This window comes from Anomalospiza imberbis, chromosome 1 (assembly GCF_031753505.1).
Source record: "Anomalospiza imberbis isolate Cuckoo-Finch-1a 21T00152 chromosome 1, ASM3175350v1, whole genome shotgun sequence".
Lineage (NCBI taxonomy): Eukaryota > Metazoa > Chordata > Aves > Passeriformes > Viduidae > Anomalospiza > Anomalospiza imberbis.
In genome coordinates, this window is record NC_089681.1 from 14,635,801 (window position 1) to 14,660,044 (window position 24,244).

At 41.0% G+C, this 24,244-nt stretch overlaps 1 protein-coding gene across 1 annotated transcript; it reads right to left on the minus strand.

Annotated features, from left to right (window-relative positions):
* Nucleotides 1–2,219: 2,219 nt before the first annotated feature.
* SLC30A8 (solute carrier family 30 member 8) lies at nt 2,220–23,717 on the minus strand. Its single transcript, XM_068182545.1, has 8 exons — nt 22,505–23,717; nt 14,165–14,373; nt 10,231–10,377; nt 6,497–6,650; nt 5,799–5,988; nt 5,304–5,409; nt 3,575–3,709; nt 2,220–2,569 (listed from the first exon to the last, which is right to left on the minus strand). The coding sequence occupies exons 1-8, from the start codon at nt 22,582–22,584 to the stop codon at nt 2,424–2,426; spliced, it is 1,167 nt and encodes a 388-aa protein (XP_068038646.1). The 5' UTR covers nt 22,585–23,717; the 3' UTR covers nt 2,220–2,423.
* Between the last annotated feature and the right edge of the window lie 527 nt (nt 23,718–24,244).

The window sequence follows — 24,244 nt, forward strand, 5'->3', positions numbered from 1 at the left end:
CTTGGAAAGACATTTTCTTTTACATGAAGGCCACACTATTAACTTGTCCTCTCTAAGTAATGAGAAGAATACTCAGGTTACCTGACAAGCACAGCTGGGTTGCCTTTGGAAGGAGGCAACTATGCTAAATTATACCAGCAGAGAAACTGGCTGAAATACAAGTTAACTTCGTCATTTAGAATTTCTTACTGTGCTTTGATTTATTTGTGTCTTATCTTCTGGAGTTTCAGCTGTGAAGGGCAAGAATTATCTTTACCACTGTACTGAATATCACTGCTATAGCCTCAGCTCTTTCAAGCTGATAAATAATGAGATACTCATGAAATTCCTAGCGGGTGTTTTGTTTTAATACTTCATCTGATTTCAGTGGGAGCTTTACCTGAGTAAGATCTTCCACTAAGCAGAATAATTTCTTGTTCCCCCTACCAGGTAACAAATGCCAGCTTAATACATCAATCCATCACCACGTAGTTAGGTGTTATCTGTAGTCAAAAGCCCCAATAAAAAAATTTAATCTCCTTAGAATGATAAAGGAGAAAACTAATGTGAACCTATTTCTAATAAAACTGAATTTCCTAAAAAGCAAGGCCTATTTAAACCTTAATAACACAATGGTCCTTCCATCTATCAGTCTGGAAAGTTAGTACCACTTGGTATCACATAATTTATTTTGTTCTAACAAACCTGTTAGTAAAGGGAGCCCTACAGCTGTTGGAGAGAGAACTGTGGAGTGGGAAAACATTATGTCTAGTTCTGCATGGTAAGCACTGTTAGGGCCAGGAGCAGAATTGAAGTTGGTTTTTGGAGCACTGGAGCATGCATTTTGAAGTGCAACCGTTGCTTTTGCCAAGAGGTAAGAGTTTAATTCAGTTGGTTGGACAAAAATAGAGAGATTGCAGAAAGACCTGACTCTTTGTTCTCAGTTCTGCTGTAAGCATTGCCAGGTGTGTAAAAGAGGATGATTTAACACATTCTCCTGGTTTGGGCCAGAACAGGGTTAATTTTTGCAGCAGCCAGGAGAGGGCATGGCCAGGACCTGGAGGTTACTCTGTACCACCTCCTATTATTTCCCAGGGATGGGAAAGGGTCACTTTGGAGTCATGTAGTGTGGCAGCAGGGTGGGGTATTGCCAGGGGTGAGCACTCACGTGTCAAACATTTGCCTCTTGTATACTCAGTCATTGGTATTGCTGCTGTAACTGTTCATTTGCTTACTTCATTGCTGTTTCCAGTAAATGGTTCTCATCCCAACCTACAACCTTTACCCTTTGTGCCTCCGATTCTCCTCCAGTCCACCACAGGGGAAGGGGAGGGGGAATGTGGGAGTGAGTGAGCAGTGGTTTGGAGTGCTTTTGGTGGAAACACTCAGCTGGGGAAGCCATGACTCACATCTTGTTAGGAAATGTGGGAATTAGTTACCTGAAGAAGAGGCATGTCACTTTCTTTTACAATGAATGGCTGTGTGATATGCCAAAGGCTTTTGTAAATTATGTGATATAATTTCAGGGAAGTAGTGTCACTGGTAACACCCCACAGGCCACTCTGAACTGTGACACCAGACAGGAGGTTCACAACAGGTCCCAGTTTTTCCTTGCCCTAATTATTTTTTCATTTTCTAAGAGCACCTGGTCTGTTTTATGGTCATGACTCAGTGGTACATTGTGACATGGACACACAGAAATCCTCAAATTTTCTGTCATAACTTATAATGGTGCAGCACTATTCAATATATGGGTTAATAGTTCAGGCTCATGCCTGGCAGAAAAGAGCTTTCCTGAAGGCTAGCTGAAACATAAATAGGGCTAGCTAAAAAAACAAAGACCTGTTTGCCAAATATGAATGGAATGAACTCTTTTGTGAGCCATTCTCTTGAGATCCATGGTACCTATTTGATACTTCCCTTAATAGGCAGGAAGAGGAGTGTCTGCCAAAAGGCAGGGAAAACATCATCACTTTCTTTCCCAGATTTCTTCAACTCTTGTAGTAATTAAAATTTTCTCTTTCATCCTGAGTGAGTGCTGAGTTTGCTAACACCAAACTCTCTTTTCATTACACCTGTGATAATTTGTCTGTTGGTAATTTGAAGGTTGATTAGTTTTTTGTTACCTGTAATTACAGACAGGCACTTTAAATGTTGCTTTACTGCCAATCTGCTGGTCTAGTCAAGAAAAAATTAGATATTTCTCTCATAATTGAAAGAAACAGATGATGGACAAGCAATCTAGCAAATGGCTGGATTTAATACTTGTTCTCTCATTGTAGATGATACCAACAAAGGAAGGCCCGTGCTCTGCTTGCAATGGCAGGGCTTGTTATGTCAGCTAATTACCATTTGTTGTTAATCAGTTACATTCAAACAGCACATATAGTCTCCATTGACCTGTAAGAGGGGTGATGGTTGTTTGGCATAGCACTCTGCTCCCTTTAATCCCCAGGCTCTTGGCAGAAGACACAGTCCGGTTTCTGATCCTCTCCTGATTCAATCTGAATGGTGATGGAGTGGAAGCTGTAATGCTCAAAGAGGGCTTGGGTAACATCTCTCAAAATCTTCTGGCTGTCTGTTGAGTCTGCTACAGGTAGCAAGCAGAAAGTAATCAAAACACGTACATTTTGATAATACTTTAAAGTATTGTATACTTCTAATATAGACATGGATATCTAATATAGATACTGTATACTTCTAGAATAGAAACTTTTAACAAGAGGTTTGTTTGAAAAGTGTTTCTTGTCCTTTTTATCCTCCTTTCAGGAACCTCCATGTCAGTAAACTTTTGTTCATTCAAATCTGGTAGGAATATGCAATTTTGGCAAGAGTTAAGCTAAGTTAAATAATCACCAGAGAAATTCAGTTTGGCAGAAGACTGGAGGAAAGCAGAAATACTTCATAAAGATTAGTTTATCCAGTCAGGGAGCAGCAGCAGTGCCAGGTGATTTGGGTGGCTGATAGACACTCAGTTTTTGGAAAGAGGGGACTCCATGGAGGACTTCACCCCTAGCCCTGCCCTTGGACAAACACAGCTGGCTTTTTTTCTTTCTCAATACATAAAAAGCTGACAAACAGATAAGAATATTGACCTTAGTAGTGGAGAGTTTGTCAACTGGGATAAGAACTACAATTTAAAATAATATTCTAAAAGATGAACTGGAGCTACCTCTAAACTTCATTTATTTTTAAAGATTGTTTTACTTCTGGAGATACATAAGGAATGCATATTAGCCCTGTAAGAATTTCTTGTAGAGATCAACAGTTTTCAAGTTTGACAAAATTGTGATAAAAATCCGGTTTGAGTCTAATTCTTTTAATTTATTTTTACTATCTTGTAATTTACTTCGTTGTGCCACAGCCTCTGCAGTTTTCAAGTTTTGGGCTAAGTAGAGGTCCCTGTTGTTTAGACAAGGTTTCTGGGAGGAGGGTCTGAGAGCTTTATTTGTTATTATTGTTGATTTTATTTTTCCAACTAGATTATGATGATTTTTTTTAACAAGCAACAGTCATCTTAATCTAAATCAAGAAAGACTGACCTTTACTAGACAGCAGCTGAATAGTTACTCCCTGCTTACAGAAATTTACTGACCTGTGGCAATGTGAGCAGAGAGAGCAGTTTGATTCATTGTCAGAGACCAAAGATGAAGGTCGTGAACGGACTCCACTTTTTCAACTGTTAAAATTCTTGCTTTTACAGCATCATAAGCAAATCCTTTTGATGTTCCTGGAAAGGACAAATTGATGGAAAAGCAATATTTTTAAGGGATAAGAATTGTGATCAATAGAGGAAAATGAATCATGAACATTTATTCACTTAGATCATTTTTATAAAAGTATTCAATGCTTTGGAAAGCCCATCTATTTCAGAGTTCACTGTGCTGTATAATCTTATCCCTTGTTTTGAACTTCTCCATGGAAGGGTGAGACTCATGCACGTTTTAGAGGACAATCTGAATGTCCAGCTTACAAAGGGTAGTGAGCTGTTTAGCCAGATCGTGTCGTAGTTTTGCACCATCTTTTGTAAGTGCATCTCTATGCCTAGGTGAACAGCATGAACTCATCATGCTCCACTTGGATCAGTAAAGTGAAACAGCAGCTCCAGCATCCAATTTCTTTTCAGAAAATTCTGGGCAGAATATTCTACTTGGGAGATAGGACACTGCCCAGAGAGTTCCCCAGGAGGACCGTGGGCTTGGTGCAGAGGGGAACAGAGCACTCCTGGCTTTGACATGACAGCACTGCTTACAGAAGCTGGGAGTCACTGCTTTAAGAAAGAGACTCCTGAATGTCAGGGGTTGCTCCTCCTTTCTGGTAGTTTGATTTTTTTTCCCCAGTAACCAAGAGATCTGCTATTTTGGTAGCCAAAATACAGTCAGTTGCCATGCTCTTGCCTAAGTACACTTCTACAGGGAAGTATCTGTCTTACAATCACTGAAAGCAAACCAACACTTGAATAAAACTACTGTAACAGTGCTTTATAACAGTTTTTTAATGGATATTTTATTTCTTGAAACCGCAGTAGGTGCAAGTGAAAGAGAGAAGAAATAGCCATGCAGGCAGTCACACTGAGTACCCATTCAAAATTTGCACTTTTAGAGCTACTTTTCCCTTTAATCCTCATGTCTTCACAGCTGAGAAAGAGGTTGCATTATATTATTCAATGTGAGTAAGGCAAAAACATGCATCTGTGACTGCTCAAGTCATTTGGCCTTGCAAATCAAATATTCAGGTCCATAGCTGACAGGATTAAATATTGCTAAGCCTGGCTCTTCTTGCTGCTGCTGTGCTGAGAATTGTCTATTCCCATGCACTGGAATGCAACTGGAAAGCTCCAACAGCTTGCTTTTCTGGACTCATGTAACCAAAAATCTTTTAAACTTCTGTCTCTTGCATTCAGCCTATTTCACATAAACAGTTCAAAGCACAGTCAAAGCACTTTTTCTTGGCAAAGACTTACATTTCACACGGGTAAAGGAAATACACAACGAACAAGGTAAGTAGGCATCTCATATGCCAAAGGGATGATAGAAAGAAATGCTACACATATGGCAAACAAAAGCAACTCAGAGCTCATTAGCAAAATACCAGTACAAAGGTTTTTACCAAAACTGGCATATGTGTAAACCTAATGTAATGGAAGAAAACAATTTTGATTAAAATTAGAAGTAGGTTTAAAGTATGATCAGAATCATAAGAATATCAGAAACTGATACAAAAATGTGCTATTATACTTTTTTTCAACATATATAAGCATCATGGAGAAAGCAACAGAAAAGAAATCATAATGCAAGTGTATTGATTCTGGAATCAGGTCCTACCTTCCATTAGCATAGTTAAAATATCCCTTAAAATCGTGATGGTAGTTGCCAAAACAAAGATGGAAAACACAAATGTGCAGATTGGGTCAGCTATTTTGTACTGTGGCTAGAAAAATATGAACAGACCACTTTGTTAATTTCATTATTGTCAGTTATTGTCATTTTTAATTAGTTAGCATGAAATAATAATAAATTACATTCATCTAGTACAGAACGAGTGCTTGCCTCCTTGGCCTGTTAAGGAGCCTCAGCACAGGGAATGAAGGTGCTACAGATGAAGAAAGGGAGACACCAAAGTATCCAGTTCAAACAGCAAGAAGCAAGGGTTACACTCTCAACAGTTATTTCAGTTCCCAAGAATAATTCTCTTTAATACAATTACAGTGTGTGTGATTAAGACAGAGGAAATATTTACATAGTACCTAGTGTCATAACACTGTGAAAATAGCGCTTATCCTTGATTGCAAGGCAGGCATATGAACTAATAAAACCAACCTTAAAGAAGATGATAAGTGCACTAATTAGCACACTAATACTCTGGAATAGATCTCCAATGGTATGCACAAAGGCTGCCTGCAGGCTGGCATTGCTCAGAGCTGGCTTTTCCAGAGGGGTTGACATGCGTTCCCTGGCTTGTACCCCATGGCTGTGCCCGTGGCCAGTCTGGTGCAGAATCAGGCTTAGTCTGCAAGAGATGTAAAGCTGCAAATATCAGAGGATACACTGCATCTCTGAAGGCACTGAGGTCATACACATCACCACTCCTGTGACTTCTGAATGCTGAACAGTAAAATATGACACATTAAGTAGAAATGCAGAGGTGGCTGAGCAGACAATTCCTAGGTTTTCAGTGATTTGCATAATCAAGAAAGTCTGTGAATGGGATAATTAATGAGACCTCATTTTCTATAGAGTTCTTGAATATTCTGACATCTAATAAAAAGTGAGATGAAGAATAATCTTTTCCTGGGGTTTGTAGATTCATTTGCCTTCCCAGTGTGGCAGCTAACAGAAAGGAGAACAACTGCAACTTCCAATGAGAATCTGGACCTCTCTTTTTGACCCCTTTCCATATCCTCATAGAGCTGATAAATACTTAATATTTTTGAGGCCATTATCTCTCTGTAGTTTTTTTAAAATTGAATTACAGCAGCAGGTTCAAATGTCATATGAGAGGAGAAAAAACAACTTACAGGATGTTTGTGAGCACAGCACAAGCAGAGGTAATGAGCATCACTGTAGCATCAATATCGTAATCTGGGTGCAGCAGCCTCATGCAAGCCAAATATGTCAACACACCAGTCACCATCCAAACTATTATCATAGACATCAAAGCTCCCAGAATTTCTAGGAATGAAAAAAAAAATCTGATTTTAACAGTCAGAATAGGAATGCAAAAAAATTTAAGAGGTTGATGAAAATGGTTCCAGGTGTATGAGCTTTATAGCCAGGAGAGCTGCTTCTTGTATGCTGGCAGTCTTAAAGCTCACAAAGAATGGGCCAACCTCCTTTCTGATCATAGTAAATCCAGTGGCTATCCAGGGCAGCCTTGTGCATGTGGTGGCCTAACCCTGTTCTACCTGCTCCTGCTTTTGTCCCCTTTCCAGTGCTGAGTTCATGCAGCATTCTAAGAAATTTGAGATATGTAAAAGATCATTTGGGGAGTTCTGGGAGGAACAAAAGGAGTTTGCCTGGCCCTGACTATGGTGTGAAACCCATAAAGACCAGCCCTCCTCTCTCAACAAGATTATCTTCATCACAAGAGCAGAGATTTGAAGGAAGGAGAGAGGCACGGCCTCCCCTGTTTCTGCACACCTCTCACCACTTCACATTTCAGAAAGACAGTAGCAGTGCCCAACGAGGTCTTGTCAGCAAAACTTATCCTAGAACTCATTCTGCCAATGCCACAAAGTCATTTTTGTGCCACCAGCTGTGATGAGAACAAAAGAAGTTATTTTTTCCCTGAGGTAGCAAAATTTAATTTTGTCTCTATTGGCTTTGAGTTGGGCTCACATAAATCCAGTCCCCAAGGCCAGCTTTTATTGCACTGTTATAGGAGAGGTGCAGGGAAGTGCATATGAACGTGCAGCATGCTTTTAATAGGATATGGGACTAGTAATTGCCATGTGACTTGAATGGGTAAATGAGCACAACTGAGACAATACCAAAGAAAATGCAAGCTCATATTAAAGTGAAAGGCAGTAGACAGTCAGAAAGCATTTGCACAGACCTCCACTGACAATCCATTAAAACAGCTTATGATTTTTATATAATTTTATGGGGATCCCCTCTTTTACAGGCTGCAAAAGCTTATCAAATAACTGTTTTGCCTAAAACTGGAAAATAATAGATCAAAGTACATCCACAGGGGAATCTAGTTTTGCTTAAAAGTGGATAGAAGCAAACATATATCCTACAGTTATTTTCCTGAAGTTGCAGGTTGAACCTCTGCAACCTCTGCAACCTTGGCCCAACTGAAGGTGTTGATGGCAGTGCCATCACTGGCTTGAAAGCAGCCAAGAGCTCTTGTGAACACATGTATCCACCTGTGTGGATTTATACATATCTTCAATAACAGGACATGTTAGTGGTCAACTTTACATATTAATTTTCAATGGAGTATCTTGGCAAAAGTTTAGTTGAGCTTGCAGATCAGTTCAGCAGCATTAAATACTTCACTTGAGGTGTTCTCAGTTACTTTTTTCAGAACTACTAGCACTAACAGAGCACAGCAAACAATAGTGTAGGATGGTGTGGGAATCTCTGAGTACAGCTGAGGAAAATTAAGGTGCAAGAGAGGTTTTGTATCTGAAAATAGTTTGGCTCACACTATCAATCTTATTTAATATTGTGTTTCTGTGTTTGTGAAAGTAGCTGCACTGCTTTGGCATGGAGGGCAGGAGGCATTCAGATGGCTAAACCTCAGCACTGCCATAAAGAGCCTTTTCATGACAATATCTATCAGTCTGAGGGAAGCAGTGAAGAAACATCCTCCAGTGTCATGGAGGGCTGCACCTGCAAGACCTTGGTAGTCAGTGAAGAGTGACTTTGCAACCTGGCTGCCTTCAGCTACTCTATTAAGGTGCCCACCTGCATATTAAACTGAGAATATAGCTGGGAAAATAAGCAAGAAACGGGATAACAATCATGGAATGCAATTAAATAGCTTCTAACATTTGAAGCAAGGCTCTTTTTGCTACCAGGATAAAATGGGCAATAAAGGATTGGTTTTGAAGTTCTGCATTGCAATGACAAAATAAAAAATAATTTAGTTCAGACTGAGGATGAAGTTACATGAAGTGGCTGAGCCTGCCTACATCAGCAAGAGAGGTCTCTCACTTTCCCCCCCCTCCCCAGGATAAGAGATAATAAACATGAAAAGTAATGGTAGATCAACTGATGTTACGTAGTAATTTACTCAGGTTGCTAAATTCAGCAGTGTGTTGTCTACATAATGCCAACCACGCTTGGGCCATACTGAACCTCCCACTCACCCAGCAGCCTCTTTCCAACAGAGCTGGTAGCATACACTTAGGGAGCTACAGAAAGACAGGATGAGTATGGCATATGCCTTCCCTGGTACTCTCTGCAGCTACAATCAACCTTGGCCTACAGACATCGGAGTCAGAAGCTGTTTCTGGACTTTACTATTGAACATCCTTGAAGCATTTCTCAGCTGAGTCCTTGGCTCTGGTGCACAGGTGTTCTGAGTCATTTGAGGTACACTAACACCTCCATGCATGGTTTGACACAAGGTGTATAACTGACTTCCAGAGAGGCAACTGGATTTCAAATGACACAAATCATTTACATATAAGCAACAAAACTGAGCCCTGAGACATCCAACATGAGACTTACTTTCAGACAGAGTCAACTAAATTGCCTACCTGTAGGCATTACCTAAGTGTTTAAGCTCCCTCTGTGGACAGTGGACATCAAATTAATGGTGATTGACACAGTTCCCCTCTTCACTGGCTGACTGGGAACACTTACTGGTTTCTTAGCTATGAGTGTCTGGTCACATTTGACAGGCCCTGGTTTTGTGCTTGGCACCTTGTGCAGGTTCCTACAGATCTTGTGCAACAGCTTCCATTCCCATGTGCAAGCCTTTGACATCCTAGGGATGTACCAGTGGACTTCCATGTTTAGGAGGCTGAATGGAGTCAAGATTTCTGTTGAATATTATCAGAGACTTGGACCCTGTGCTTAAAGGTGCTCACGTGCATGTAGGCATTGATATTTAGGTGTCTAAATCTTGAACAGACTCATAATCCCAGAAAATAATTCTTATTGTTAGTATTTTGCAAGTGTCTTGTCTTTTGTAAAAACACTTGTGTTTGATTGTCAGGCTTTTGGTATTAGGTAGCATCTGTAAAATGGTTGTTTTAGATTGAGGACAGAGTACTTTAAGAACCTGTTTGCATCTGATAAAAACCAACAGTGATAAAGAGGTATGAAAGGAAAGAATTTAGAAATGGGTAAATGTTAAAGGATCTCACTTTTCTACAAATGTAACATTGTGGACTTTATAAAATAATTTAATAATTTGCTTTAGAAATGGAGCAAACCCTAATTTTTATGGTTATTTTTGCTTTTATAGAAACTTGTTTCATAACAAGTTGAGAGCTCAGTCGTCTACACACTCAAGTCACTGAGAGAAGTTGCTGTTATTTTCAACCAAGGTTAGCACCAGCCCAAAACTATGGTAAATAATGAACTGAAAGACATGCTTGTAGATGAGGTGACTCTTTACTTCTTTGAAATTCGCTGTTTTACTGTGTTTCGTGTCCTGAGAGCTGTGGGAGCATTAGTGCACTATCTCTAAATGCCTGCAGACCTGTGTTGGACATCAGCTTGTTCTCCAGTCCCTGGCTATTATAACTTCCTTTTCCCATTCCACATGTTCATCATGTGACATGTTTGCTACCTGCTCGGTGCCACCCAAAAGTGAACTGCTTGGTAGGAGGTTTGGAGGTGAGCCACAGCGAGAAGAGGCTGATCAGGAAGCTTGTCAGGTCCACCAGGATGTGTGCCGCGTCGCTGACCACTGCCAGGCTCCCAGCGATCTGCCCACCTGTGTGAAACACCCGTCTGGATCACAGCTCTGCTCAAAAGGTTGAGCCAACCAGATCAAACTCAAGGCCTGTTTTGCTGAGAATCAAAGGGAACACTCAATTTTCAGTCATCATACACAAGACCCAAACCTCTTCAAAGATATTTCATTTCGTACCTCATTCATGCAGTGAAAGGGATGAATTAATAGAAATACATAAGCCAAATTTCTTAGTTAGAGACCTAAGAACAATAAGAGTTGTGATACATTAGTTCTGTAGTTACATTACTGTTGTACCGTTTGACTATTTTATTACAAGTTTTTTTTTTTCTGAAAAGCCATATTTTTGTGAAATTCCATATTAGGAATCACATTTCCAGTATCCTCCCACTATCTTTTCACAGAACACCAATATTTTTATGTATGTACAACAGTTCAGAGACCTAGCTTATGGGATTAATTTCCTATTTGTTACAGGAAAATATGCATTTTCTTCCTGCTGCCTGTTTATTTGTCACAGGCAACACTAAAACAGGAATACATGGAAAGATCCCAGTAAAAGAACTGTGATAAGAAATCAACCATTTTAGTGAGGGCATAGAGAAAAATGTTCTGTTCTCAGGACCAATCTATCATTTTGAATCTGTAATGCATGACTTAACTTTCCTGCTAGAGCTCAAAAATGTGGCTGAATATCATTTTACTCTGTGGGGGTTTGGATTTACGTGGATTCCGAAGGAAAAAAACCCCACCAAATTAAAATAATTTTGTGTTATTTTAATTAACATTTCTTTTACTCAGTAAGCCAAATATCATTATTTTGCCAAATTCTTCTAGCCATATCTCAGGCCTAAAGGCAAATCCAAATAAACTAAAAGTTTGCATTAAACTATCCCAGCTCCTGGTGGCTGCAGAAGACAAGGATCCCAAGGCAGGACACTGTCCTTCCAACACATTACAGCAGGGGAATCTTTTCATCAAAGCACAAATGTAGAAAAGTAGAAATGTGAAATAACAGAGCCAAAACACCTAGTTTCTGCATCTGACAATGCATTTCCATTCTTCAGTCATTTAATTAATTTCAGCTCACTCATTTCTCCTGACCAGAGCCTGTATGAGAATTAATCAATCCTGAAAAACATCATAAAATACCTCATTCAAATCTCTGGAAGCATACCACTGCCAAAAGGACATGTAGATATATCTCTTGTTTCCTTATAGTTGGAGCATTTTCATGCAAGCAGGATGGACTGTTTAATTTCCTTCTGTATGCATATTTTATATTAGAATACCTAACACCATTTGTTTTCTCAGTGCAGAATTTTGCTCAAAGTTACTTCCCAAAAGGGAGAAAGCATGGCTGCAGAATCTAGGGGCACTTCATTCCTTGTGGTAAAATGAAAAATTCATCAAGTATTTCCCAGCACATGCTCAAGTGTAAAAGCACAGACACTTTTTGGTCAGGCACATCTCTTAGACTTTCACTGTTCTCAGGGTAACTGCAATTTCAAGAGGGAGCTGGTTCTGCTTAGCAGGGGTAAGAAGGCTTGTCTGGCAGTGCCCCACATGTTAATGACCCAGGCATCAGGTATTTTTCAGCAAACAAATATGTAGGTCACAAGCTGTGGGCAAAACCGTATTGCATTTTATATACTCTATCTCCATGTTCTTTGGGACAGCATCTCAAAAGCTTGCTGCTAGCTTTCTGTCTTTCAAAAAATGTCTGCAAATTATTATTTTATGTATTGCTGACACAACTAATGGCTTGGATGAGTTTCAGAGATCTCAGTCTGCTTAACTTAGCACTTGTCTCACTGATCAAGTTTATGTCCTGCTCTGACATGAGACCACATGCAGTGTTTGTCTTTCTTTCTACTGCCCAGGTGGAAGTGCTTGGAAATTCATTTGGTCCTTAGCCACCAAAAATCACTGGAAATCACTTTCATATCTGGGCTCCACACTGGGTAGTACTGGTCTGACTGATACCTCCAGATCTATGGAGATTGTGATGGATCTGCCTTAGAAGAACAGAAGGTCTTTCAAAGAGAGTTGGTGGTGTATCAGGCTCAACCAGCAGTGCCCTGTTTGGGAAAGCAGTAATGGCCAGCACAGGTGTTTTGAGAAAAAATATCATGGAAAGATCTAGGCATTCAAAGAAGCACAACTTTTCAACCTCTCTGAGAGTGATGCAGCTTTGTTTCTTCTGAATAATGATCATGGAAGCTGTTTGCCCTCAGAGGGCAAGGAGGGGAGGGGAAGATACTCTTTATATTCAGGAGTAAAATAAGTGTCATAGTTATAGGCTTTTACAGCTTTTTATCAATACTCCCAACAAGTGGCCTTTAAGACTTACCATTCCCTATAATGGATGTTTATAGATTTATAGACCACAAGCAGTAGAAATTGTCAGTCACTCAATGGTCAATCATCAGGCACAGCAGTCTTGCCTAATGATTAAAAATATTAAATGTATGGTTCATAATTACAAAAATCTCCACAGAGAGCTGTCTGTAACTGCAGTTAATAACTGGTTTGTCAAAGTTTAATGGTCTGAAGCAAAATGGTCTTCAAGCCTGTTACTTAAGCTGTCACTGCAAAAAAGCTGCATGATTCATTAAGCAAAATGAAACATTTAGCTAACATATCATCTGTCCTTCCAATTACCCTCTAGCACAGCTGCATTCACCAAACTTAAGCCTACTGATTATATGGTTTTGTTAATAATGCATTACTTCTGGCACTGGAAATTACTGCATGGGGATTAGCAGCATGCACTGGTTTTCATGGGGGAAATGCACGTGACCTACAAACAACAGGGCTTCATGCAGAAGGAGCACATGGGAGGGAAGAGTTGGAGAAGTCCTTGCTGGGTTTAGCAGCCAGAGGAGAAGGCTGAAATGCAGCAAGTCTTTCAGTGCCTCCACTTCTCACTTGCAGGAAAGACAAAGCCTTTCTGTTTCATTTTCATGGGGCTCCAGAGATGTCTGAGCTGAGAAAATATGGGTTTCAGAGGCCTTCCTGGCTGACTTTTGTTACATCAGCTGGAACACATATAGCAAAATCTGTGAGATTCCCCATGCCTTCCCTTACCTCAGCACACTGCCCAGAAGGGCAAATTAAAGAGCCAGGAACTATCAGGTGGATATAAATATCACAGAATCCATGGAGAGAGCAGAGCAGTGAGACACAATGAAAGCCAATATTCTATGAGCAAGCCAAATACTTATATTGGATGTTGTAGGGTGGCTCCAGAAGTGAAAGCTAATTAGGGAGGGGAATAATCTTCCACTGATCCAGAGACACACCTGCAGGCCAATTTAAAAGATAAACGTGCCCTGTAGAAAAACAGATGGTGAATCTGGCCCTGGATTTCCCTGGATTTTGAAAAGACTCTTGCATTTATTTTCAGATCCTACTGCTAGCAGCCTCTATCAGTTCTGAGGTCTCATTGGCCTGGATAAATATGTAAAATCTTTTAATCTTTTAAAAAGAATGTAACTCAATTTATTAGAAAACCTTTGTGATGCTAAGACGTGCATCAGTCAAGCTTAAAGACCTGGAAGAACAGTTCAGACCATTTACTGGTCTTTGTATTCTTACCAGATGCAATCTTTGAATGAATATATGAAAATATTTTGAAAATTTCACTTAAACCCTCTCCTCCCCCCAGTTCTTTTAATGACTGGCGACAAAGGAGAGTTATTTAATGCCAGGTGGGTTCACCCCTGTCAGCATGGTCCCTGCAGTCAGAGTGCACTCAAGGCAAGAATGTGGCTGTGCTGGGCACCAGACTGGGCTCTTTTTGAACACAAATACTTCCCTGTTATCTCAGCAATCATGAAGAAGGTGCAAATTACTGATGCTACACAGAGCTTCCTCCTGGCTTGTTGCTGCTCCCTCTTTCTGTTCTCATAGGCCTGTGAGTAGCTGTGACAGTGATAGGCTGGATTAGCTCCTGTAACATCTGCTTCCTGCTGCTGCCTCTCTTCATTTGGATTCTTCTGAAGCAAGCTCATCCTTTGGGATAGAAAGAAACACAAGGTTAAAAAAGAAAAACCCTGGCTATTCAGATGTCTGGCCCTACAGTCCCAGAAATTATGTAATTAATGCTTTCAAAGGGTAAAAGCAGCATTGGGAACAGCAGAGCAGGTCATAGAAGAGGCTTGCTCGTACAAGCAAGGCTCTGTGGGAGGGAGGTGCACATGAAATGAGTGTTCTGGCTGTGTTTCCCAGCTCTTTGGGCTCTCCTACATCATTTAGCAGTTTATGAAGCACAGGGTGGCTTTCTTAGGCTGTGTATCTCATGCACACCACATGACTTTAAAAAAATTATACCTCATGCAAGTAGCTACCAAGTTCAGCATAACATGGAGAAAATTCTACTAAAAAATTAAAAAATTCAGGATTTTATTCCCAAGAGCTTTGTCAGGAAGACTAGTCAAAAAAACACCCCAAACTTATTTTTCTTAAATACAATCGGCTAAAATATTTGTTTCCTCTCTTTGCACACAGAACTATTTTATCTTAAATTTCCACATAAGTACAAAATGTATCAATATTCCAGCACAGAACTAGAGACATTCCAGCTCAGCATAGGGTCTGAGCATAGAAAATATTAGCCAAAAAATCTCAAAGGTATTAAAAAATCAAAGAAATCAATTCTCCATAGTACACACAAGCTATAGTACATGTATAACCCTTTCTGCCACTGAGTTCATGGTAAGGTGAGAAGTCCAGCAGATGTGGCTCTTTGAACATTGCTCCATCACAAAGTGATTTTTCATCCAACTCTGCTCTGCCATAAAACCTCAGTATTGTGCCTCTCAGTGTTCCTGCACAGGAAACACAGGGTGGGGGTAGAGAGGTCTGGGGCAAGCTCATTGCATGGCAGCTGTGGAAGCTCCTGGATGACCACGATGTTTGGTGCACTCAATAGAACAACCACGAGATTCTCCCTGGGAGCCCCAGGGTGGTTTGCTGAGCAAGGATATTCCCTTTTCCTTCTCTCTCAACAGAAAAGAGCCTAAATTGCAAAAACACCCTCTTAACCCCCTCCTAGGTGTACTTAAAACCATTCTGTCTCTCCCCGTACAACACTTGTTGCCAGAGCTACTCCTAATGTGATGAGTGTGCTGAGACTGTGGCACCAGAAGATGAACTCTGCCAAGATGCACACGCACACCGTCCCTATAACCACGTGTTTGCGGCTGTTTGAGGTCTGTGTGTGCAGGGGCTACCCAGGAACACAGCAAACTCCACTGCTTTTTTTCCAAGTCTGAAATTATCCTGGGGGCAGGATGTGAGACTGGGCTTAGTTGCCCCAGTAATAACAGTGGCTTTTCCCCATTTTGATTTCAGACTTTCCTCTGAGACTAGGAAGAATTGTTTCTTCAGCTGAAGGAAACCTGTGCTGCAGGAAGTAACATGAATCCTGGTGACTTTCTGTAGTGTTTCTGCACTGTTTATAGAAGTGTCAAGATGCCTAAAATCTCACTGGGAAGAAATCAGCTGGTGGCTGCCAACCAGCAGTAGTCAATGTCTGGAAAAAAAAAAAATCTGTACTGAAATCTCAAGCTTTTTCCAGCTGGTTTTTTTTGGGTGGCCTGAGGGAGCTGCAGCTGCTCAGCAGGTTTGAAGTTCTGCCAGATGCCCCACACTGGTGGGCAAGAGGCAAAGACACCTGCAGAGCTGATGTCTTGGCCTTTTATGTTCATCAACATCACAGAAGTACTGATGGAAGAAGAGCAGCCAAGCCCTGCCAGTGTAGATAATCAATGTGGATTTGGTTCTGTAAACACTGAGATGTTCCAAGGGTGTGACGTTCCCCTGAGTCAGCCTGTTTCCCAGCCAGGTTAGCATGTGGTCTCTGTTTGCTCAGTTGAGGTGACTGATTCCCCCTGTACGTGAGGAGCTTGTTTGAAAGAGCAACTGGTCAGATTTAATGTCTGATGCTTGGAGACTGTGAGTTTTCTTAGTGCTTTTGTCAGCATTTTCCTTTATTTTCCTCACAAAAACAAATAAATAGGAGTTGGACTGTCTAGGGAATGGGCTGCCCATCTGGCAGCTGGGGTCCCCACCAGCCAGTCCTTCTCCAGTCCTTTAGTTTTACATTTATCGTGTTCCTTATGTGCACTGTGTCATTTTTGTACAATATTTTATTGATGAATTAGACACAGAAGGTACCACAAATTAATTCCTTCCAGATGGTTGAATAAAATGCTGTAGTTCTCTCACTCTCCCCTGGAGATCAGGGCAGGCAAGATTTTCTTTCTCATGATCTCTCTCTGGAGTTAACTTCCAATGCTTTTCTATCGTTTGCATGTAAAATTAATTTCCCCTTACCTCAATTTTCATCAGCTGGCATTGAACATTAAAATCATCTTAATGACATGAGTCACGATCAGCTCAACAGCCTCTCAGGCAGGAATGCCAAAATTACCACTGCATATTCTGAGCCACCAAGTCCTTTCCTTGTTGTTAACAAAATAGGTCGCTCTATGATCTCACTCTCTTTTGGTTTTCGTCTTTCAGTCTCTCTGTCAACTAACAAAGCCTCAGGGCATCACTGAGGGGCGGGAAAGCTCTGTCCGCAGACCTTGCTGGACAGATGCAAAAGCAAACAGAGACAGTATAAAACCACAAATGTCACATTTTTCTGTCTAAAGGGTACCTAAATAAAAGTGTCCCAGTTGCCAGAGGTGGCAAGCATTCACTGCTCCCTTTTGAACTTGCAGAACAGCATCTGGCCTGATGAGTTGGGAAAACTCCTGCCAGCTCCCGTACGTAACCATTATTTTTCTCTTTCAAAAGGTGCCTGCCACTAATTAAAAGAATCTAAGAATCTAAGAGGCAGTTTTATAAAAGTGTGAATCAAAAATTTCAGGTGCAAAGATCAGCTCTGTTAGACCAGAAACTCCTTCATAGTATTTTAGAGCAAGATGTAGCCTTTGAGCTTCAGGTCTCTGTGCCAGCATATTGCAGAGTCACTGATTAAAAAATAATCTTTTCTCCATTTCAAATTCTCTTTTCTTTGTAAAAAAGATAGTCAGGGGAATGTCACTGAAAGGCTCCTACTGAGTCATGCCTGGAGGGGGGAAGCAGAAAATATTAATACATATTGCAGATTTCACACAAATCATTGGGTTTTTATTACAACTTCCTTTCTGTTTATTTTCACTTGATCTGCTGAGTGCCTTGATCTGCAGGCTTGTGGGAATAATTGCTATCCTCCTAGACCATTATGAGTTCCCCCGTCACAAGAGGAAAATGTGGAATCACTGCGCTTTCCATAGGAGATCATCTCCTTCATGAGGGAAAATAGTAATTTTTCTGGTGCCTGAAAAGATAATGAAACTACCTTCAGAGAAAAATTTATCAAAGCCATTGTCACCTCCCTTGTGCTGGCACCATTCCGATTTCAATTGATGTACCAATCTGGAATATTTTCAAGGTATTTAAGACCCTGTTAATAACCTGGCTGTCCAGTTTCTCCTTTTCCTTACTGTGGGCACAAAATAAAGGCAAATATTTATATGTTTGCATACATTAAGATGTCCAGTGGATAGGAATTCATGCCTCAGTTATCTTATTTAGCCTCATTTCGAGGGCCTGGCCCTGTATGCATAAATGTATTGTCAAGAGTTTTCCTTCTGTATAACACTATAACAATAGCTGCCTGGAGACAGACCAGAAGGGCATGTAGCCAAGTATCCAAATTCTGTCATGAACATGAAGGAATATATAAGGTCAAAGTACCAAAGAGGAACATTCCCAGAGGGTTACTGCTCCCCAGTTCTGAACCAGAGCTCCTGTCCAACATCTCTTTACGGATCTTTATTCTACAAACCCAGCTGACTTGAAAATATCGAGTTCCACAATTTAATTATGATGTGTGTAAAAATAATGTGTCTTTTGTCATTCTGGAGCTGTCTGCCTGCTATTTTAATTAGTTCTAATACTGGTAGAAATGACTGAGTATTCCCTGTTTACCTGCCTCATATCATTCATGATTTTGTGTATCATTGTTATACCTCTGAACCATCAATTTTCTGAGCTGATGCTCTAGCTATTTAATTTCTGTTTTCTTTCTGGGCAAAACTGAATTGTGCATAATGGAGATGGCATATGGCCAGTACTGGGAAGAAACAGCCCATTCTGCAGGGTCCTAGTGTCATCTGCAGGGGGAAAAAGCCAATGGGTTTGAGTTTGCTGAGTCTGCTAAGTTACTGTGTGCTACTGGGCCAGCTGGCAAGCCAGTGCAAAGGAGACAACCACAGGCCTCTCAGCTAAAACAGTTCAGAGATCACAAGAAACACCCATCATCCTCCTAAGCATTGATTCTGTAAAGGATAAGGAGTGGTGGGAAGCCTATATTTGATGAGGACTCTTTGATCTTGTAAGAGTTTTCATATCACCTGCAGGAAAGGAGAAAAAGAACAAAATATTTCTTATGTGCTTGCTATAGAAAATCACTCATCACCTGAAGAAATCATCTCCCACGTTCACTTCAAAGTTTTGCTTACTGGTATGAGCCTGGCAGACAGGAACCAATTAGGAGTCTAAGGCCTATAGACAGGAATATTTACATTTAAATGTCCTGTGTTAAAAACTTTTGCATGAAGACAAATCCTAACATTTCCACACAACTTTCCTGCTATCAGCATTGCCCACTGCTGGGTTTTTCCCCGCCTTGTCTCTTGTCTCAGAGACAAAATAAAAACCAAAACTTTGAGACTTAAAGCCTTGAGTTTCACTTGTGTGATGGTATTCAAAATCCCAATATAAGGACAGATAAAGAACATAAGAAATCCATGCTGGATCAACCCAAAATCATATAGCATAGCTGGCACAATCAGATGCAAATCCACTGATTTATGAAGTGGGATATTGAATATTTCTGGTCAATATTACAGTGATCTTTTGCCAAGAAATAAAAATACTCTTGCCTGTCTTCATTCATGGAAAATTGAGGAATTTGGTCAAGCTATTACCTAGACTGTGATAAAGGGTTATCTAGATCATTATATAGGTGATAACAAATAGAAAAAAAAAAAAGAGAATATAAATGATTAGTCATTAGAAGAACTTATTCCCTTTTAATACCACCACTGACTGTGAAAAGACCAAACAAAACTATCTCAGAGACCTAGCTCACACTAATTTAAAGACAAATGATATATGACTTACGGACAACACATTTTGTATGAAGCAGTAGGTTCTGAGTGCTCAGCTTCAGACCCTGTAACCATTATGGTTCAAACCCTTCATCGAGTCTGGTGGGAAGTGGTGTCCTGTCCTGAGACCCATCCTGTGCAATGCCTTCTTCTGTTACCTGGAGGAGGAGGTGTAGGGCACCCTGATCACATTGGCAGATGATGCCAACCTGGAGGTGCAGCTGATAGATTGGAGGGCAAGGCTGCTGTAAGGAGTCTGGAGGAAGAGCTCGACAGGAGCCATCGAATTTCACAAGAACACATACAAAGTCCTGCACATGGGGCAGACAGATTTGTGAGACCATATCTACAATATTGTGTCCAGCTTTGGGGTCCTTAGCACAGGATGGATCAGTAAATCAGTGGAGGTTCAGCAGAGGGTGACCAGGATGATTAAAAGCTGGAGCACTTCTAGGGGGACTGGACTTTTTGTGAGCACCTAGATGCAACGTGCCAATATTCTTGAGGAGGCTATTGAGAAGATGGAGCTTTATTGCTCTGTATGGAGGGAGGATGAGGTCATTGGTCATAAACTGAAACAAGTTCCGATTGAATTTAAGGGAAAAAAAAAGATTGTGAAATTAATTCCCTATTGAATCAGATTGCCCAGAAAGGTTGTGGAGTTTCTATCCTGAGAGATTTTTTTCAAGACTAGACTGGAGACAGCCCTGAGCAACATTATTTAATCTCTTGGTTGGACCAGAGACATTCTTAAGGTCCCTCCCAACATGAATTGTACTATAAACCTACAACTGATCTGACTTTCAAAGGGCTCAGTTGAAGCCTACTCCCTTTTAAGCATTTCAAGTTTGACATAGGAAGCCTTAATGCATCCAAACTACCTAGTGACAACAGACTGGTCTTGCATGTGCAAAACACTCTCCTCCACAACCCTGAGTGCAGGGAAAGGGGTCAGCTTTCAGGCTTCCTACTCACATGGTCAAGATAAAACTATAATGATAAAACTATATAATGATGGCATTTATTAAAAAGAAAGAGGCTGGGAGATGGCAAGCAAATAGGCAATCTGTGTGCGAAATAAATTCTGTTGAAAGCATTAGACCTGCTCATTAAGGCTACACATGGGGGACAGAAAAATGTGGTAATTTATACCAAAGGCTAAGGTAAGTCTATTGCTACTATTGGCTTAAGGCAGCTGCTCTGTGAGCCCAGGCCCAGAGGGCTGTGTCCCCTCATGGGCTGGCTGTGGCTCATGGGCTGCTACCCTGGGTCACTGGGCTGGCACCCCAAGCTGCTGGATGCAATGGGAAGCAGGGCAAGGGCTTCCCCTGTGATACCAGCTCTTTCCAACAGGAGGGGGTCTCTGGCTCTCGGGCCCCATTTTTGGTCATTTCTGGAACAGAGTAATTAAACTGTGCAGTTAATCAAATTTCATCTGGCAGAAAAAGCAAAATGGAGAAGCAGCACAAAAGCCACGTGGCTGGGTGACAAATCTTCTTCATTTTGGAGAGCTGTGCTACCACCTCCATAATTCAGCCACCTCAGGACCACCACTGTGGAGCCCTCCTGGGACCAGCCCTCCAGCTCAGGGGCTATTGCATGTAGCTGCAGCATCAGTCCAACAACTGCAATTGCTGCAGCAATTCACCCCAACTCGTTTCAATCCTAAATGAAGAAATAATTATCAGAAAAAAAATTGACTCCAGAAGGTGTGTCAGATCTTACATGGGAGGATCAGCTGCCAGGGATTCTTGCCCCCAGTGTGTATCCTACCCTTCTGCTTAGCAGGGATATTCTCCATTACCAGTGACCCAGGAGAAAAAATGCTTCCTCACAAGGCAGCCTAACAACTGTCCCTGTCTCAGGAGACCATATAATTGGTTTGCCCAGTGTTGTCCTTTGTGTCCAGAGGTTGCAAGGGGCCAAAGGACCTCAAGCACTGAAGCTGTGCGCACAAAATTGCAAACTTTCAAAAAAACACTGTCTTCAATAACTAAAATGAACTGCAGAATCATATGGGATCTTTTTGAAATATAAATATTACCACAGAAGTAATTTTGGACAGTGCCATCTATATTTATGGAGCCATGTAATAATATTTAAATAATAACCCAGACGTTCAAATGACTAAAATACGATGGCACTGACCCCAGTATAAGAACATGAAAAGACAGATTTCCATTTGAACTGACAGTGTTTACGCCAAGTTTCTGTCCCACATTTTAAGAGAGCCAAGCAATAAATAACCTGAAAACCAATGAGATAATGGAAATGTCAAGAGGTGCTAAGCTGCAACTGAGCAACTATTTTCTTTTAAAAATACTTGCTAGTCTGAGTCAAGAGGAAGAATGAAAAAAGGTTAAACTGCAAAACTATTTTGTGATAGACATTTATAGTCATATTTTTAACCCCATCTACAGTACCTCATGTTTTCAGAGGCTCTTTCCTCACTCAAGCAAACATTTACTCACTGGACCACTGGCATACAAGAGGTACATTAACTCTAAGCCAAACAGACTATCCACAAGAATAAAGCATCGCCTTTCTTTCAAACCAAATGGATAATTTAGACATTCAAGCATGAAGGAGCCTTGAGCCAAACAATATTGTGTCAATATTATAATATTGCACAATTATAATTCAGCCTAAAATTACAGCATAATCCATGAGGTTTTGCATCCTACAATAAATCTACTAAGCTTATAAAATACATAGCAAGAGACACTTGCTTCAACAGTTGATTGGTCCAATCCATCACAGACACAGACACATCAGACTGATGTCTAGTAAATACTTCAAATATCTAATAAGAAAGTTTGGGAAGGAAAAAAATTGAACAAAACATTTTGAAAGTAGTAACATGTATGCACGGTGAAACTCTCCAGACTTTGACTCCTGCAGCCGATCGGCAGATTGGTGGTCTCATATTGCTCTGACACAGAAATGTTAGTGAGGGAAACAAAGAGTTGTGTTACCTGTCTAGGGCCAACGAGTACTTCTTGATGTCCCTTTCGCCCACAAGACAAGTTCTTTCAAGACCCTTTTCAGCAGCCATGAAGAAAGTCAATGCGATTTTGCTTGGTTTTACCCTTTAAACTCTCTTTTCTCTATCTGAAATTATATGGGCAGAAATGTCCTCTTGATTTATGCAGAAGTCTCTTCCAAATATTTTAAAATTAAAATGTTTTAATAATCTTCCCAATAAATCTCAGAGGAACTGCAAGGGAAAGCTTCTTTCCTAGTGCCTGTGGTGTCACTACCATGCCAACTAGTAGCTTGCTGAGCATGTCAGATTGGAGACTTTGGGCCTCCCTCCCTGTTTTTCTTTTTTTTCCTTCCATGTTTGATGGTGGCTTTGCTCTTAGGTCACGCGGGGGGTGCGTGCTCTCCCAGGCACAGGCTCAGGGTCCAGCACAGTGGAGCACTCACGGATGTGTGCAAAGGAGCTTGCGTGGATGCACTGAAAGAGAGAACCAAGGTCATTAGAACAGCCTGATTTGCCTGGAAACAGCCAAACCCCTGTTTGCCTTTCTGCATGCTTGGCTTGGGAGGAAAGTCAACCTCCCTCACTCCAGCTTTGTGCAAGCCTTTTAATCTGAGCAATCACTCTAAGGACTGATTTCTTCCCCTGGCATCTTCTCTCCTAAAGGTTTGAAACAGAAGAGACTGCTTATTATTGCCTTTTGCAGCACAGGTTATTGAAATCTTCATTTCAGCAGGAAGGACTGCAGGTTGTTATTTCTGCTTTATTCAGTTTGTTAGTTCTATCAACAGCTGCAGTCCCTGGAGGGGAGGAGAAGCCCTCCAGCCTCACCTCTCTCACAGCCTGACCTCAAACATTTGCTTCAGCACTAATGGGAAATCTTCCACTGGTGCTAGTTGTGTTTTACCATATTATTGGCAGAAGCAGACTGTGAGTGAGAACCCTACCTGTGCACTGCTTTCGTGGGAGAGATTAGAATAAGGCAGTGGGGGGCTGCACTTAAATACTGCAGTCTTTTTTTACCACAGGTACTCTAATATGAATATGATGAACTGGGATTGTCCCTTCCTTCCATCAGCTCTCAGAGCACATATTCTGTTTGAAATTCTTGGGGACAGGTGGCACATTTTGTACATATAAATGCAAACAATTGGGCTTATGCCATCAGAGATCCACATGTTGCCTCCCACGTGTGAGCTGTGCAAACATTTCCCTGGAACCTGTGAACCAAGGAGCTGACTGTATCTCAGGCATTTTTCCGAACAGCCACAGCAGAAATGCATTTTTTTTTTCAACAATGTGCTGTCATCTTTGCTGCTCTAATTCCCTTTTCTTGAGAGCCTTTTCCCAGGTTCGTATACCCACTTATGCACTCTTATTAGGTGGAAGAGATTGATTTTATGACTCATTCTTGGAACTTCCTATCTTCTTCGGAACTATAAAATGTTGTTCTTTAATGTTTTTTAAAGTTGATGCCACTTACTGGACCTGAAAATATTGTTGTCCAGCAAGGCTGGTTTGAGAAGAGACTGGGGTTCAAGGATGTGTAGTATGCACCCAGGGCATTTGCAAAAATCTTACAAAACAGAAGGACCACATTTCTTGTCACCTCAGTAACACCACTAAGGAGCAACTTTATTCTGCTGCCAAGAGGGAGTAAGGGAGGAAAATGAAGGTGGCCTTTCCAGCTGTGCACCCCAGAACCTGACACAGGCTTATAATTCACAACCAG

Excerpts from the sequence above, each read along its gene's own strand:
- SLC30A8 (XM_068182545.1), bottom strand. The coding sequence starts at position 22,584 with ATGGCTGCTGAAAAGGGTCTTGAAAGAACTTGTCTTGTGGGCGAAAGG. Across the intron at positions 14,374-22,504 it reads TACTCGTTGGCCCTAGACAG|GATGAGCTTGCTTCAGAAGA; the intron begins GTAACACAACTC and ends TCTATCCCAAAG. Across the intron at positions 5,989-6,496 it reads GCTGTGCTCACAAACATCCT|ACTAAGCCTGATTCTGCACC; the intron begins GTAAGTTGTTTT and ends CATCTCTTGCAG.